Below are 15,443 nucleotides of genomic sequence, written 5' to 3'. Positions count from 1 at the left end.
TTCCCATACTTTATTGATTTTGAACTGTTGAAGTTCCTCCTGCATAGCTTCGATCCAGCTTTCATCTGATAATGCTTCATCAATTTCTTTTGGTTCTATTTCTGATATCAACGCCAAGTTGCTGATGTTTTCCTTGTGTTTAGATCTGGTCTTAATACCATATTCTATTTCTCCAATGATGAGATTCTTCGGATGACTGGATTTATGCTTCCAGTTTTTGTCGAATTTCTCCTTTTGAATATCATCAGATTCTGAAGGTTCTGATTGAGTCTGCATTGAACCTTCTTTTTCTTCTTCTGCAGATTCAACGATCTTTGGAGATTCTTGTTGAGCTTCAGATAACTCTTGAATATTGGGAGATGGTTCAGATTCATCTTTGTGAGCCTGAATATTTTCATCAAACCTCACATTCATTATTTCTTCCACAGTCTGAGAATTCTTGTTGAAGACTCTGTATGCTTTACTTGTAGTTGAATATCCAAGGAAAAATCCTTCATCTGCTTTCTCATCAAACTTACCAGAGCGGTCATTTGATTTTTGAGTATAAAGCATTTACAACCAAATACACGAAAATATGAAATATTGGGCTTTCTACCTTTATAAAGCTCATAGGGGGTTTTCTCAAGAATGGGTCTGAGAAAAGCTCTGTTAATGATATAATATGCTGTAAAAACTGCATCTGCCCAAAAATGAAAAGGAATCTTGCTTTCAATCAATAGAGTTCTTGCCATTTCTTGCAAAGAACGATTTTTCCTTTCCACAACACCATTTTGTTCTGGTGTATAGGGAGTAGAAAAATTGTGTTGAAAACCATTTTCCTCACAGAATTCTGAAAAACTTTGATTTTCAAATTCTCCCCCATGATCAGTTTTAATGCAGGAAATGGTATAGCCCTTTTCATTCTGAATTCTTTTTGCAAATTTTGAAAAATATGAAAATGCTTCATTTTTATGAGCAAGGAAGAACACCCAAGTAAATTTTGTGAAGTCATCAACAATAACTAAACAATATTTCTTACCACCAATACTTTGTGTTCTGGTTGGTCCAAAAAGATCCATATGAAGAAGCTGCAAAGCACGATTAGTGGAAACATGATGTATAGACTTAAAAGAGCTTCTTACTTGTTTTCCTAGAGTGCGGGTATTGCATAACTCTGATTTCTTGTATTTCAAATCTGGCAGACCTCGAACCAATTTCTTGTTTGAGATTTTTGAGATTTGTTTCATACTGATTTGCCCCAATCTTCTGTGCCATAGATCTTCATCATCTTTGATTGAGATTAAGCAATGAGTGAAGTTTGGATTGACATATAGAAGATAAATATTGCCATGTCTTCTTCTTGTAAATGTTTGAGAAGAATCTTTGCTTGTTCCTGAGCAAGTATCTTCTTGAAAATTGATTATGAAACCTGTATTACATAGTTGGCTTATGCTTATTAAGTTGTGGTTGAGTCCTTTTACCAATGAAAAATCATTGATTGTGAGTCCTCCAATTTCAACCGTTCCTTTGCCAACTATTTTTCCTTTGTTATTTCCTCCAAAGGAAACTTTTCCACCATTCAGGCTTTGTAGTTCAACGAATATGCTTGGATCTCCTGTCATGTGTCTAGAACATCCACTGTCTAGGTACCACTTTCTTTTTCTCTTTGTAGTAACCTGCAAAAATCACAACATCTCAAGTTTTCTTTGGTACCTAAATTTGTTTGGGTCCTTGAGCATTAGTATAGGCTGTCTTAACAAAGTCTCTTCGAATAGGTCTCCAGACCTTAGGACATTCATTCTCAAAATGTTGTGGATCTCCACATTTTGAGCACTTGAGTGCACTTCGGCCAACAGGTTTGACAAAATTCCTTTTGAAATGATTTTTATAAGCTTGTCGAGGAGGTCTTTGCCTTAATCTCTCCTTGACTTTTGGAAAATCAATTAAACTGTCACTTTCCTTCACAAATCCGAGACCAGATTTGTTGTAGTAAGGAATTTGTATAGAAAGAATATGCTTCAAGGTTTCTGAACCTTTTGAAAACTTGGAAGTAATTTCTGAAACTTCCTTTTTCAAAACAACATTTTCTTTGGAAAGAAAATCTCGACTTTCCTTGACTTGATGAAATTCTTTTTGAAGGAAATCGATTTTTTCTTTTTGTGAAACATCTTGTTGCCTTAGTGATGAATTTTCCTTTTTCAAAGAAGAGATTCTTTTAAGAGCAGTCTTAAATTCAAAGCATAATTCATCAATGTAATTTGACACTTCAATTGGCATATCAGGATACTTTACCTCAATCTCAACTTTAGCATCAGAATCTGAATCTGAGTCTGAGTCTGACTTGGCCATCAGACAGAAGTTTGAGATATCTTCATCACTGTCTTCACACTCTGTATCACTCCAGGTTTCTGCCTTTAAGGCCTTCTTTGCTTTCTCAAATTTGTTCTTCTTTTTCAGAAGTGGATAATTTGGCTTGATATGTCCACGTTTCCTACAGTGAAAGCAAATTACTTCCTTTGATTTTTCTGTTTCATCGAGGGCCTTTTTCTTCTCAAAAGGTTTCTTCCCTTTGAGGTTTCTTTCTTTGATTTTCATCTTCTTATACTTCTTTATAAAGAGAGCCAGCTCTTCATCATCAACATCTTCATCTTCAGAATCTGCATCAGAATCAATGTTTGTTTTTAATGCAATTGACCTTTTACCTCTGGATTCATTCTCCTCATTCCGTTGCTCAGTCTTATATGATTGAAGAGTTCCAATTAACTTATTCACTGATAGAGGCATGATCCTTTGTGTCTCTCGAAGAGATGTTTTGATATTATCCCACTGCTTTGTCAGTCCTCTCAGTAGTTTGTTGACTTTCATCGCATCTGAGACTGGTTGTCCTTGATACGCAAGACCGTTTACTATGTCAGCAAACCTGTCATACATATCAGCAATTGATTCTTCAGGCTTCATTTTGAAGGCTTTATATTGACCAAGCAATAGATTGATTTGAGTTTCCTTGGCTCAATCTGTTCCTTCATAAGTAGTGTAGAGAGTGTCCCAAATTCCCTTTGCTGATTCACAAGAAGCAATTTTTTTTTATATTCAATAGGTGATAAAGCACAATAGAAAGAATAAATTGCTTTATAATCTAAGGCTTCTCTTTTGGATATCTCAGTTTGAGATAATGGAGGATCTGCTGCTTTGCTTGCGTCTGCCTTTTCTTTTGAATCAGAAGGTTTTGGTTTAACTCCTCTGATGATGACATCCCATTGCATGTGATCAATTGACTTTATGAATGCCTTCATCTTATTCTTCCAGACACTATATTCCTTGCCATCGAAATATGGTGGTCTGTTGTTGCTTTGTCCTTCAATGAGACCTGGAGCACTCAAGCTAGCCATATAGATCGTTAGCTCAGAAGTAAAACACTTCAATAAACGAGTAACCTGCTCTGATACCAATTATTGTAGCTAGCAAGGATCACCTAGAGGGGGGTGAATATGTGATCTTAAACAATTTTTATCAATTTTTACGCGGAAATGAAAGATCACAGTTGAGTCTGAATAAAATTCAGATTCAAAACAGTTTATATAGACAGTGCTCTTGATGTGCAGTGTGTAAAGTAAGAGATAAGGGATAGAAAAACTGCAAACAAGTTTATAGTGGTTCGGCTTATAGCAAGCCTACGTCCACTCTCCCACGCTGACAGCCTACTGGCTGGATTTCACTATGTAATCAAGAGGAAATACAGCTTCTGAGTGGCAACACTCTTGTGTATGATACGACTCTCTATCTCACACAATCACTCTTACAAAGTATCCCTCAAGATCTTAATGTTTTGGCTTAAGAAAGACAAGAAAAATGATCGGAGTATGCTCAGACTTTGGACTTGTTGATTCTTGATTCTGTACTTCCTTCTGCTGCTCGTTGATCTCCTTAAATACTCCTCCACTTCCAAACTAGCCGTTGGACAGCTTTCAGACGATCATCTTCCAATCTTCACCTTGGACAGATTTGTATAGAAATGATTGAGTAGCCGTTGGATGACAGATTCTGAATCCCGCTGATTCTGATCGCTCATACAATCAGAATCTTGATTTCCATAAGTAGAGCTTTATCCGTTGTAATACATACTTGTCGTAATGTTTGATTGTCAATCAATTAGACTGAGATTGAGTCAATCAAAACCTTCCTTTTGTGAAATCCATGCTAGATCACTAGCTTGTTGTTTTTGTTACGAGTTACGAGTCCAACGTCCAAGATGTTACGTATGCAACGTCTACGTCCGAATAACTTCGCGTCTGCTTTTCGAACTAAGATTATGTGGGTCTTCAGTAAGATATGAATTTATAAAGTCTTAGAGACTTTTATGTTAAAGTCTGAACTTCTCATTATGACAGCTTGTAAAGTCTGAAGAACTTCCTTCTGAGCTTCCAGAATATACATATATATATACTTGGAATAAGTACCAGATTTGCAATAATATGAAAAGTTTTGTCAACTTCAAAATCATTAGGAGTTTTTCTCAACAGATAGTGATTTCATAAAATCTCACAAATACGTGACAAATCGCAAGATTTTCAAAAGATTTTCGAAACGCAGTGGCGATCTTCTCTTTTCCTTTCTTGCTGGTGAAAAAGCAGAAGTGACTCCTCCTTTAAGGCCATGTCGCGTGGTCCAAATCCACGTCCCGCGATGCCCAATTCCAGAAATCACGTGCGTTGAGCGACATTGATTGATCTGCAGTCGTGTCTGCAAGTCATCAGCCACGTTTTAATGAGCTTCTGCCTCGCTCTCTTCAACTTTCCCTGGCCCTTCGTACGCGCAGCTTTTAATGTTTCATCAGCGGGTTCGGCCCAACTTTCACCAACCCATCGGCCTCCGACGAGACGGGAAGATCAGAGGGTTGTTTGTTTATCATATTACTCAATAATTCTTCCGAAAGCCATTAATTGCGCGGTCCGGAAACACCAAATATGGGACTATCGACCATGACTAGCTCTTGCAATGAGGTGACCATACATCGGCAAGGCAAGGGCCACACCATCTTCCATCTGGTCATCTTTGGGACTTTAATGCACCGAGGAAGCAGAAATTCAAGTATAATTCATTTTCTTCGCGTCGCGGATTTTAATGTGTTCGGCAACGATGTTATTAGAGTCGTGTTTGATTTTACCTCATCGAGAGCGTATGTACATGTTGTAATATGAAAAGGGTTGCTATTGATAGCTCTCGTGTTTCTAATTTACCGCCTTATATAGGTCTTTATAAGCCAATAGGACATCAAGACATGCCATGTGTTGCATAAAATAAAGCAAATTTGCAGTTCCGTTTGCATCTTTTGCAGTTTTCTTGCCCGAAATCATCCTACCTCGAGCAAAACTATCAAGCACGAATATCAAATGTGATGTCGTGGTATAGATACATGCATCTATACTTAGATATGTATTTCTCGTTTCTAATGGGGTTCTGAAAAAAAAACACCAATTCGTACAAATTCAATTCATAGTTTACATGTTTTGCAACTTTTTCGTGAGAAATCATCCTACCTCAAGCAAAACTATCAAGCATGAATATCAAATGTGATGTCGTGACGCAAATACATGCATCTATACCGAGATATGTATATCTTGTTTCTGATGAGTTCTGAAAAAAAACACCAATTCGTACAAATTCAATTCATAGTTTACATGTTTTGCAACCTTTTCGTGAGAAATCATCCTACCTCGAGCATAACTATCAAGCATGATTATCAAATGTGATGTTGTGACTCAAATAACATGCATCTATACTTAGACATGTATATCTTGTTTCTGATGAGTTCTAAAAGAAAAAACACCAATTCGCACAAGTCCAATTCATAGTTTACATGTTTTGCAACCGTTTCGTGAGAAATCATCCTACCTCAAGCATAACGAAAGCATGATTATCAAATGTGATGTCGTGACGCAAATAACATGCATCTATACTTAGATATGTGTTTCTCGTTTCCGACGGGGTTATGAAAGAAAGATACCTATTCGTACAAATCCAATTCATAGTTTCACTATGCAAAAGGAAAAGAATATGAACGGAAGTGGGAAATTTGCAATGAAGTTGTCTTGGTATTGAATTAGCTAGCACACCTTGAGGTGAAAGACTCTTCCATCAATTCACATTGTAAAAATGGGAAAGCCCCTAGCCATAGCATCTTTTATAAATGGAGAATGTTAAACCAGTAGTGTCCTTTTGAGCACTTTTGTAAGTCTTATTAAGCAGGCCAAATGTAAAAAAGAAAAAAAAAACGAAAGAAACACAACCTTTTACCGTTATGATAAATTCAACACGACTTTTTAACCATACAAACAACACAACTTTTTTTTATCACTGTTACGAATTTAACACATGTTTCCAAATTTATCGAAAAATGTATTAGAATTCACCCAGTGTGATAAAAAATAACATCTGTTAGTGTACCGTCTATAATCGAAACCTTAATCCGAATTGTCCTGTTGTGGAAAAACTTTCTAGGTACTTGTTTTAGAAAGAGAGAGAATTTCGACACTTGTTTAGATCAACATTCAACATCATGAAATCGATAATAAGATGAAAATGGCTGTGTTTGGAGGGTTGAGATTGAGAGTACGTCCATACTAACCGTTATTGGCTATTGAAGTAGCGAGAGTCTGATAGGCTGACATGTGACGAGATAACGGCTAAAATGGATGGAATACTAGACGATGCCAGTTTTAATAGGAGTAAAAAGGAGGTGCATATTTTTGGTACATGTGAAAGGTTGTTTTAAATCTCTCGTCGTGGCAAAAGGTTCCGCTTTTCTTTGGTACGTTCGAAAAGTCGCGTTAACTTAACTAGTGCCCAGGAGGTTCTTTATAAATTTAGGGACAAGTGTTACTTCACATCAACAGCTGTGGCCAATGGCCATGGCATACTTGTACTAGTGCCTCCGTCACAAGGTGCCGGCGTCCCTTGCCGAGCCTAGGCGGACACGACATGGCCGCCATCATTGTTGATTCTGAGAAAATACACGCACAAACACGGAGAGAGAGGGCACCGATAGGAGAGTTTCTTCCTCGGACTTGTGTTCACCGAATTGAGTACAGTAAAGAAATTTCTCGCTGACGGGTGTTTCACGTGACGGTTATCTAGTGCCAGAATGACACGGTGCAACAAACTAATGAAAAATGAGTGATTTTTTAAAATTTAAGGGCTAAGTAGAATGACAAGCATATCACGCGATTATTTGATCTGTCTGCCATACCACGTCGGCCGAGTGACAGACATATAAGATGCTTTTCCCATCGGTTCTCCGTGCCCACATGCTCAAGCATGCGTTGGCAGACCCTCGTCAAGGTGGTGGGCGAGGATCCCAAACGACTACCTAGCCATCAAAGTGGCTTCCAAGGACCAAAAAGGAGAAGAAGAAGCAAAATCTCGCCCGTTAATCATAAAACTTGTAACATTTTGCGTGTCCAGGCGTTTTGGAGGATTCGAAATAGAAAATAAATGCGAGGAGTTACGACCCGAGAATCCGTCCCTCGGTGGACCATAGCAATGCCCTGCCATCGGACAAGATTGATCGGTCTCGTAGGTTTCAAAGTACCGTGTTATAGAGAAGGCTTGCATGAAATTACTTTTATGCCAAAAGGCCTGAACCGCCCGGATCGGCCCGACTTTTTTAGGGTCTTGATTGTATCGGGCCGGGCCACCGGGCCCGAAAGAATGGCCTGGCCGGTCCGGTCCGGTCTTTTGCGCTTCAAGAGAGTGAAGGCCCGAAATGTCCGGACCGGGCCGACGTATATTTAAAAAATAAGCAGATCTCTCCCCAAACTAAAGGTTGGGGATGTCCTCCTTTTTACCTTCTTCCCCAGTGGTAAAATCGTAATATGATTAACAAGAATGGGCATTCTGATGGAGGATTTATTTACATTTGTTTTTTTTTTGGTCGAATTTACTTTTGCTTCGGGCATTTTTCATCCGCATTTTGTTTTATCACCGTTTCTAGCTCAAGAAAATTCTTCAACAGACGAAAAAAAACATGTACCATAAACATTTGAAATTTTAAACATCAGCATTGAATTTAGCATGATTGTAGAGGCTCTTTTACGATATTATATAAAAAGTATATGAATATCCTCAATTGCCTTTTTCTATCGAAATATTACGACCATTTTACATTTATCACTTTATTCTTCTAACTCACACGTTGATTTTCATGCAATTCAAAACCCCTGCATTTTTCTGAACATTAGTATGATCAACATATAGAATCGATTTTTTCAGAGCTTAAATGATATTTCAAGTTATAGCAAAAAGCTGGATAGTTTTTTGATGGAAATAAGTCTAAATAAATGGGCCTAAATTACTAATCAATGGAATTTCGGAAAGACATATTCCGGTAGAACATGGTAATTTCGCTTCATAAACTCATTTGTACCCCTCGAGTCTCAATCTCGCGAAAATGTCGTGTTCATCGGGTGCACCATAAGACACTAATAGTTAGAGAAACAAGTCAATCATGTACAAGAGTTTCCAAAAAAAAAATCAAATGCCAAAATAGATTGGGAGATAAATTAAACGACGTGATTAACATTGGATCCGTAGATAGATAATTTTTTCTCCTCTCCCTCAATCTTTGCATATGGGAAACCTGAAAGAGGAAGGAACGTGGGAATGGAGAGTTTAGGAATGAAGATGGCTTCAAGATCACTTGGTAATCAAAGATTCCATTTGATATAACCTTGATTAATTTCACTAATTACCAAAAACTAAAGGAAAAACCAAGAATGGGCATTCTGATGGAGGATTTATTTACATTTGTTTTTTTTTTGGTCTGATTTTTTTTTTGGTCGAATTTACTTTTGCTTCGGGCATTTTTCATCCGCATTTTGTTTTATCACCGTTTCTAGCTCAAGAAAATTCTTCAAGAGACGAAAAAAAACATGTACCATAAACATTTGAAATTTTAAACAACAGCATTGAATTTAGCATGATTGTAGAGGCTCTTTTACGATATCATATAAAAAGTATATGGATATCCTCGATTGCCTTTTTCTATCGAAATATTACGACCATTTTACATTTATCACTTTATTCTTCTAACTCACACGTTGATTTCCATGCAATTCAAAACCCCTGCATTTTTCTGAACATTAGTATGATCAACATATAGAATCGATTTTTCCAGAGCTTAAATGATATTTCAAGTTATAGCAAAAAGCTGGATAGTTTTTTGATGGAAATAAGTCTAAATAAATGGGCCTAAATTACTAATCAATGGAATTTCGGAAAGACATATTCCGGTAGAACATGGTAATTTCGCTTCATAAACTCATTTGTACCCCTCGAGTCTCAATCTCGCGAAAATGTCGTGTTCATCGGGTGCACCATAAGACACTAATAGTTAGAGAAACAAGTCAATCATGTACAAGAGTTTCCAAAAAAAAAAATCAAATGCCAAAATAGATTGGGAGACAAATTAAAGCGAACGACGTGATTAACATTGGATCTGTAGATAGATAATTCTTTCTCCTCTCCCTCAATCTTTGCATATGGGAAACCTGAAAGAGGAAGGAACGTGGGAATGGAGAGTTTAGGAATGAAGCTGGCTTCAAGATCACTTGGTAATCAAAGATTCCATTTGATATAACCTTGATTAATTTCACTAATTACCAAAAACTAAGGATTCACACTTTTGAAGTCTAAAACCCTAGTGGACAAGTAGCGCTCGGCCAGCGAGCGCGCGCGCGGCTCAACCTCCTCTCGTTCTCTCGTCCCTCGCACACACCGAGTCGACCGCCCACCGACCCTTTCTTGCTTCTCCTGCTCCTCCGAGCCACCCCCGCCCGACCGCCGCGCCGCCGTCGAGCCCCACCGCCGCGCCGCCGTCGAGCCCCACCGCTCTCCGTAAGCTCACTCACTCTCCATCCGTTTCTCGCGTCTCGGTCTCTCGGTCTCTCTCGTGTCAGGCTCGCTCCTACGCGAGCTATGATGCAGGAGACAGACTCTCTCTCGCTCGCTCGCTCCAGCAAAACGAGTTTTTGTCACAGGCGCTGTTTTTATGCCGTCGAGGTTTTTCCGATTCTGTCGTATGTGGTTTTGAATTTTGATGATAGGTCTTGTAGAAGGCAGAAAGAAAAGATGAAAGAAATATGTTTCTTTAGTTGCAATCGAGGTTGCATTTGCTCAGTGGATTTTTTCCTCGTCTTGTCGAACGCCCTTATCATTGCGTTGTGCACAGTGAATTCGGAGTTCCGTCTTGCATTGGTATTTTTTCTTGCGAGTTCACTCTTTCTGCCCCCTTTATGTGGCGACCCTTCCGGCCTAGATGCTCGCCAATCGCTAGCTCTTTCGTATTCATTGGTTGCTAGTTCCTCGACTTCGCTTGATGAATTCCGCCCGAACTTGTGCGAAATCTGAAGGAAAACGTATCCGGGACTCTGATTCAGGTTCCCGCACCGGTGAAGTCCGGTGCGCATTCGGTCCGAGTGTGTTGATCGCTGGTCTGCCGGAGGCGAAGCAAGAAAGCGTGTTAACATTCGGCATGGATGCGGATGATACAGGTCTTTCTCCTATACGTTCGTTCAATTGATTTGTCTTTTCTTGGACGTTAATCTGGTTTGATATGTTCTGTTTGACTTGCTTTTGCGATTAAAGGTCGATTATTCTTACGCACTTTGCCTATGATCTTTATTATGTTCTTCCAGTGGAGAGCTTAGATTATGAATTAGATGACGAGGACGAGGAAGGGAGCACTGGAAGTGGAAAGATGTCGAAATCTAAGAGTAAAGCTAGGGAGCACAAGCAGCAACTACAGAGGCTTCAGGAAAAGGTGGGGCGTTTTACGTTATCATGTGACGATCATTGTCTCGTCAGATACACAAGTGTCTTTGCTGGCATTTTTCACCATCTACTTTTGTTAATCTGTTGGAGTCAATTCAGTCATCGCCCTATTCTCTTATTTACTTTACACAATGATGACTGAAGAGGGAGACTACAGGGGAAAGGTCCGAATGACAATCTTAAAAGTTCTATATCGGTTCAGCTTGTAGGACCTCCCTCCGTCTGTATCCTGGGCTGTTTCTCTTTTGTATTTCTGCTTTTGGGGTGAACGACCCCCTTTGTCCATTAAGACTTTTTTGTTGCCTTTTTTGATTCTTTTACATCATTGCTCTGTGAATATTTTCTTGCAGGATCCAGAATTCTTTAAATTTTTGAAGGAGCATGATCAGGAGCTTCTAGAATTTGATGATGAGGACAATGAGGTAAGTGATGCCCTGAATCAACTGTCTATGAAGTATGTCCACGAGAATTGTCTCCATAGTGGCTGCTTAACTGTGTAGGAAAGTGCTGATTCAGATACTGAAGGTGGAGAAACAGTGTTGGACGATGAAAGTAGTCATGGCGATCTAGATTTAGAGGAGAAACCTTCTAAAAACATTGTCACTGCTGAAATGGTTGATTCCTGGTGTAAATCAATCAAAGAAAGTGGGAAAGTGGGGGCTATTCGTTCTATAATGAGAGCTTTCAGGTGCGCAAGTCACTATGGTGATGATGAGGGGGGTGATTCTTCTGCAAGGCTTGGAACCATGTCTAGCGGTGTATTTAACAAAATCATGATCTTGGTGCTTACTGAAATGGATGGAATACTTCGGAAATTGTTGAATCTTCCAGCTTCTGGTGGTAAGAAAGAGACGATAAAAGACCTGATGGGCACGAGACAGTGGAAGAATTACAATCACATGGTGAAGTCTTACCTTGGCAATGCGCTGCACATCCTGAACCAGATGACCGACACGGAAATGATATCATTTACTCTAAGGCGTCTCAAATGTTCCACCCTACTGTTGGCCGCTCTTCCAAGCCTCTTAAGGAGGTACATTAAGGTATGGACTAATGCATACACTCTAATACTTTCTTGTCTTCTTTACCTCTTCGAAATCTCAGTTTGAGTATTCCCAATTCTACTTAGCTTCCGGTTATAATTTTACATTTTCTCCAAGTTCTTGACACTCCGATGACAGCGCATATATAAACTAAGTGGTTGCTATGCTTATGACGTGACTCTCTACCATATGTAACGTGAGATTCATGGGCTGATTGTGCCTTCTCTCGTTATAGCACTAGCAGAGAGCATTGCGTGCCTTTAGTCAGATAAGTTGTTATGAGAGTTGCTAATTTCTCGAGCACTCAAAAAATAAGATATATTCATTTGCTCTTTTCAGGTTGCTCTTCACTTCTGGGGTACAGGGGGAGGTGCATTACCTGTTGTCTCCTTCCTTTTCTTGAGAGACCTATGTGTTCGGATCGGTTCTGATTGTTTGGATGAATGCTATAAGGGGTTATACAAAGCCTATGTTCTAAATTGCCAGTTTGTGAATGCTACTAAACTTCAGCGTATACAATTTCTCGGAAACTGTGTCATCGAACTTCTCGGGGTAGATCTTGCAACTGCATATCAACATGCCTTCGTTTTAATTAGGCAACTAGGAATGATTTTGCGGGAGGCGCTTACCATGAAGACTAAGGTATAGTTTGACCTTTTCTTTTCTTATATAATGATGCCTCCCTCCTGATTTAGTTTTTGAGGCAGCTTGTCACAGCAAATTGAAATACACACTTTCATGTGCCCTTTACTCCATTGCCTTTCCAACTGTATAAATTGTCTACTCTTGCCTTATAGTATGACATATGAGCTTCTAAGGATTGGAACTAATATCCAAGTACTTGATATAAATTGGAAGACTTTTATCTGCTTCATGTGGATGAAGAGTTTATCTACATGCGCGTCTGGTAGTTTCTTCTTGTTTCTGATGGCTCTGCTTATCCTGATGCTGTTGTGCTCCTCATATGTAGGAAGCATTTCGAAAGGTTTATGAATGGAAATTTATAAACTGCCTGGAGCTATGGACTGGAGCTGTCTGTGCTTACAGTTCAGAAGCTGATTTTCGGCCTCTTGCCTATCCACTGACCCAAATAATATTGGGAGTTGCTCGTCTAGTTCCAACTGCTCGCTATTTTCCTCTTAGATTAAGATGTGTCAGAATGCTCAACCGAATTGCGGCTGCAACCGCTACTTTCATACCTGTTTCAATGCCGCTTTTGGACATGCTGGAAATGAAAGAGCTGAATAAGGCTGCCACGGGAGGTGTTGGCAAAGCTGTTGATTTGCGTACCATTTTAAAGGTGGTTGTTCTTGGGAAACAAATTATCTTTCTCTTTTTTATTAAATTGCTCGTCAAAGTTTAATGCTCTGCCATTTCTCCCCGTCTCCTTTTTCAGGTAAGCAAACCCACCTTAAAAACTAGAGCATTCCAGGAAGCTTGTGTCTACGCCGTGGTTGAAGAACTTGCTGAACACTTGGCACAATGGAGTTATTCTATTGCTTTTTTTGAGCTGTCTTTTATCCCATCAGTGCGATTGCGAGGCTTTTGCAAGTCTACGAAAGTCGAAAGGTTCCGGAAAGAAATGAGGCAGCTTATTCGCCAGGTATGAGGTTGACCATACAATAATTGTTACATATGAAACCAAAAAAGGGTTGTGCATACAAGCTCAGGGTTTTATTCATTAAGAGTTAGGTGGACCACATGTTTATCGAATGTTTGGGTATTCCGCTGACAAAACTTGGGCTATTTTTTTCTGATGTTCTGTTATTTTACATCTTAGATTGATGCCAATTCAGATTTTACAAATAGGAGGCGCACTTTGATCTCTTTTCTTCCCAATGATCCTGCGGCATCATCATTTTTTGAGGTTGGTGGAGTTTTCTTTGCCTTTCATGTTCTAGGTGCCCTATAGAAATTCATGCAGTATGATTGATCAAGGCAGCTGTTTTCCTGAACTTCTGAAAGGGGTTCCTATACTTGTACACAACCTCCCTCTCTTTAGCAATATAAGGGCGATGTGTTTCCAGTGTACAGGTCATACGGCGGGGTGAGTTTTGGTCCTGAAGGTGGTTCCTGCTGATTTAATAGATTGCAAAAATAAAAGTGGTAGCTCATTTTATGTACTCTGAAAAAGTTTGTTGAGAAGTTGCATGGAGGCAGTTGTATATTAGTTTCTACTGCTGGTTTAGCAATTTATGGCATCATATGGCCCTAGTCTCTGAGATTGAATTATTCAGATAAACTAGTGTTTTGTTGGCCAAAACTGCAAAACCCTAAACTAGTTGACTAGCACATATTTCCATCTCATTAGTTCTTTCATTGCTAATCATCAAATTTTCTACTTCTTGAGGTTGAGATGGTCTTTCAGATATAAATGACGTTTATTTGATTGTAGGATGAGAAAAAGTCAGGGGCTAGTCCTTTGTCCCAGTATGTTGTAACACTGCGCCAACGGGCCCAGCAACGTAGCGACGCCTTGATGCAATCCAGGTCTTAATCATGTCATTGCTTATGGCTATATTGGTGCATATGGCACCATAATTCATTTTTGTTTTTCTGTTTCCTGACTTGTCTGCAATGTCCAGCGTTCTTGTTGGAGAGAAGTCCTCTGTCTTTGGGGAACAAATGTCTGACAGTGATGGGGAGGACGATGCCATAAACGAGCAAGGTGCTGCGGTCTTTAGTTCCTCTTGGCTTCCTGGGAGTGATTCCAAGTATGTTTCTGATCCCTCACTTTGTTCTCTGCACCTTCCATGCGCTGCTGTCAATTTTCTGATGCAATATATTGGAAATCGCAGGGTTAAGCCTCCTAAGGTGGAGGAGGATGGTAAGAAAAAGAAAAAGAAGAAAAAGAAGAGAAACACTGAGCAGCTTGAAGGACTAGCTTCAGACGAAGACATCGTGGAGGACTTGGTTCTTAGTTCCGATGAAGATGGAGAGATGAGGGACTCTCCTTTTAGCGAGAACAATGGCGACGGCAACAAAGAAGTGCCTGCAAAGCAGAAAACCAAGAAGCGGAAAGCTTCGACGAGAAGGTCGAATAAGAATGCTGAATCTCAAGGAAAGAACTCAAAGAAGCGGAAGAAGGCAACCTGACAAGAAATACGAGATGCATCATTTGCGGTCTCCGGCATGTGCGATATATGTTAATTTTTATGGTCTCTCTCGTGAGAAAATTTTGTGATGAGATACTCTGGTCTTAATTAATCAGTAGTGTCGGCTTCGACATTTTCCTTACCTAACACTAGTTCCTGCGATAGCAGCGAGCGCCTGCATGGGGGGTCGACATTGTGAGATCGATGTAGTTGAGCCTTGCGATAATCTAGCACATTGCTTTGGTCGATTTACCGGTGTCCTAATCCAAATATCCTTATCCAGGTATCTCGGATCAAGGTTTGACATTCCGATTAGAAAATTTCAGTACCAAATCTAGAAGGTGAACTTGATGGTCTGAGAAGAAATGAGAGCTTAATTTTCGTGAAATGTTGATAATGTTTTATCCCGATTTACAATTGAAAGCCACATGATCTAAGAACAAGTGTGATCATTATCCACCGAGTCAATAAAAAATAAAATGAAATTAAGTTACCATTC

The 15,443-nt window shown here is 39.5% G+C and overlaps 1 protein-coding gene across 1 annotated transcript; it reads left to right on the top strand.

The window, feature by feature from the left end:
- Positions 1 to 9,698: 9,698 nt before the first annotated feature.
- On the top strand, positions 9,699 to 15,192 carry LOC115679165 (nucleolar complex-associated protein 2). The gene is made up of 12 exons (XM_030602754.2): positions 9,699 to 9,870; positions 10,413 to 10,526; positions 10,671 to 10,795; positions 11,157 to 11,228; positions 11,307 to 11,849; positions 12,189 to 12,491; positions 12,820 to 13,149; positions 13,246 to 13,452; positions 13,630 to 13,716; positions 14,245 to 14,339; positions 14,435 to 14,563; positions 14,648 to 15,192. The coding sequence occupies exons 2-12, from the start codon at positions 10,508 to 10,510 to the stop codon at positions 14,943 to 14,945; spliced, it is 2,208 nt and encodes a 735-aa protein (XP_030458614.2). The 5' UTR covers positions 9,699 to 9,870; positions 10,413 to 10,507; the 3' UTR covers positions 14,946 to 15,192.
- Positions 15,193 to 15,443: the final 251 nt, after the last annotated feature.

This window comes from Syzygium oleosum, unplaced genomic scaffold (assembly GCF_021117445.2).
Source record: "Syzygium oleosum isolate NSW1041296 unplaced genomic scaffold, Sole_v2.1 Sole_v2.03, whole genome shotgun sequence".
NCBI lineage: Eukaryota > Viridiplantae > Streptophyta > Magnoliopsida > Myrtales > Myrtaceae > Syzygium > Syzygium oleosum.
This window is presented reverse-complemented; position numbering and strand designations above follow the sequence as displayed.

Coding starts and splice junctions, on each gene's coding strand:
- LOC115679165 (XM_030602754.2), top strand. Junction 11,850..12,188: donor TCTTAAGGAGGTACATTAAG/GTATGGACTAAT, acceptor TGCTCTTTTCAG/GTTGCTCTTCACTTCTGGGG. Junction 13,717..14,244: donor CGGCATCATCATTTTTTGAG/GTTGGTGGAGTT, acceptor ATTTGATTGTAG/GATGAGAAAAAGTCAGGGGC.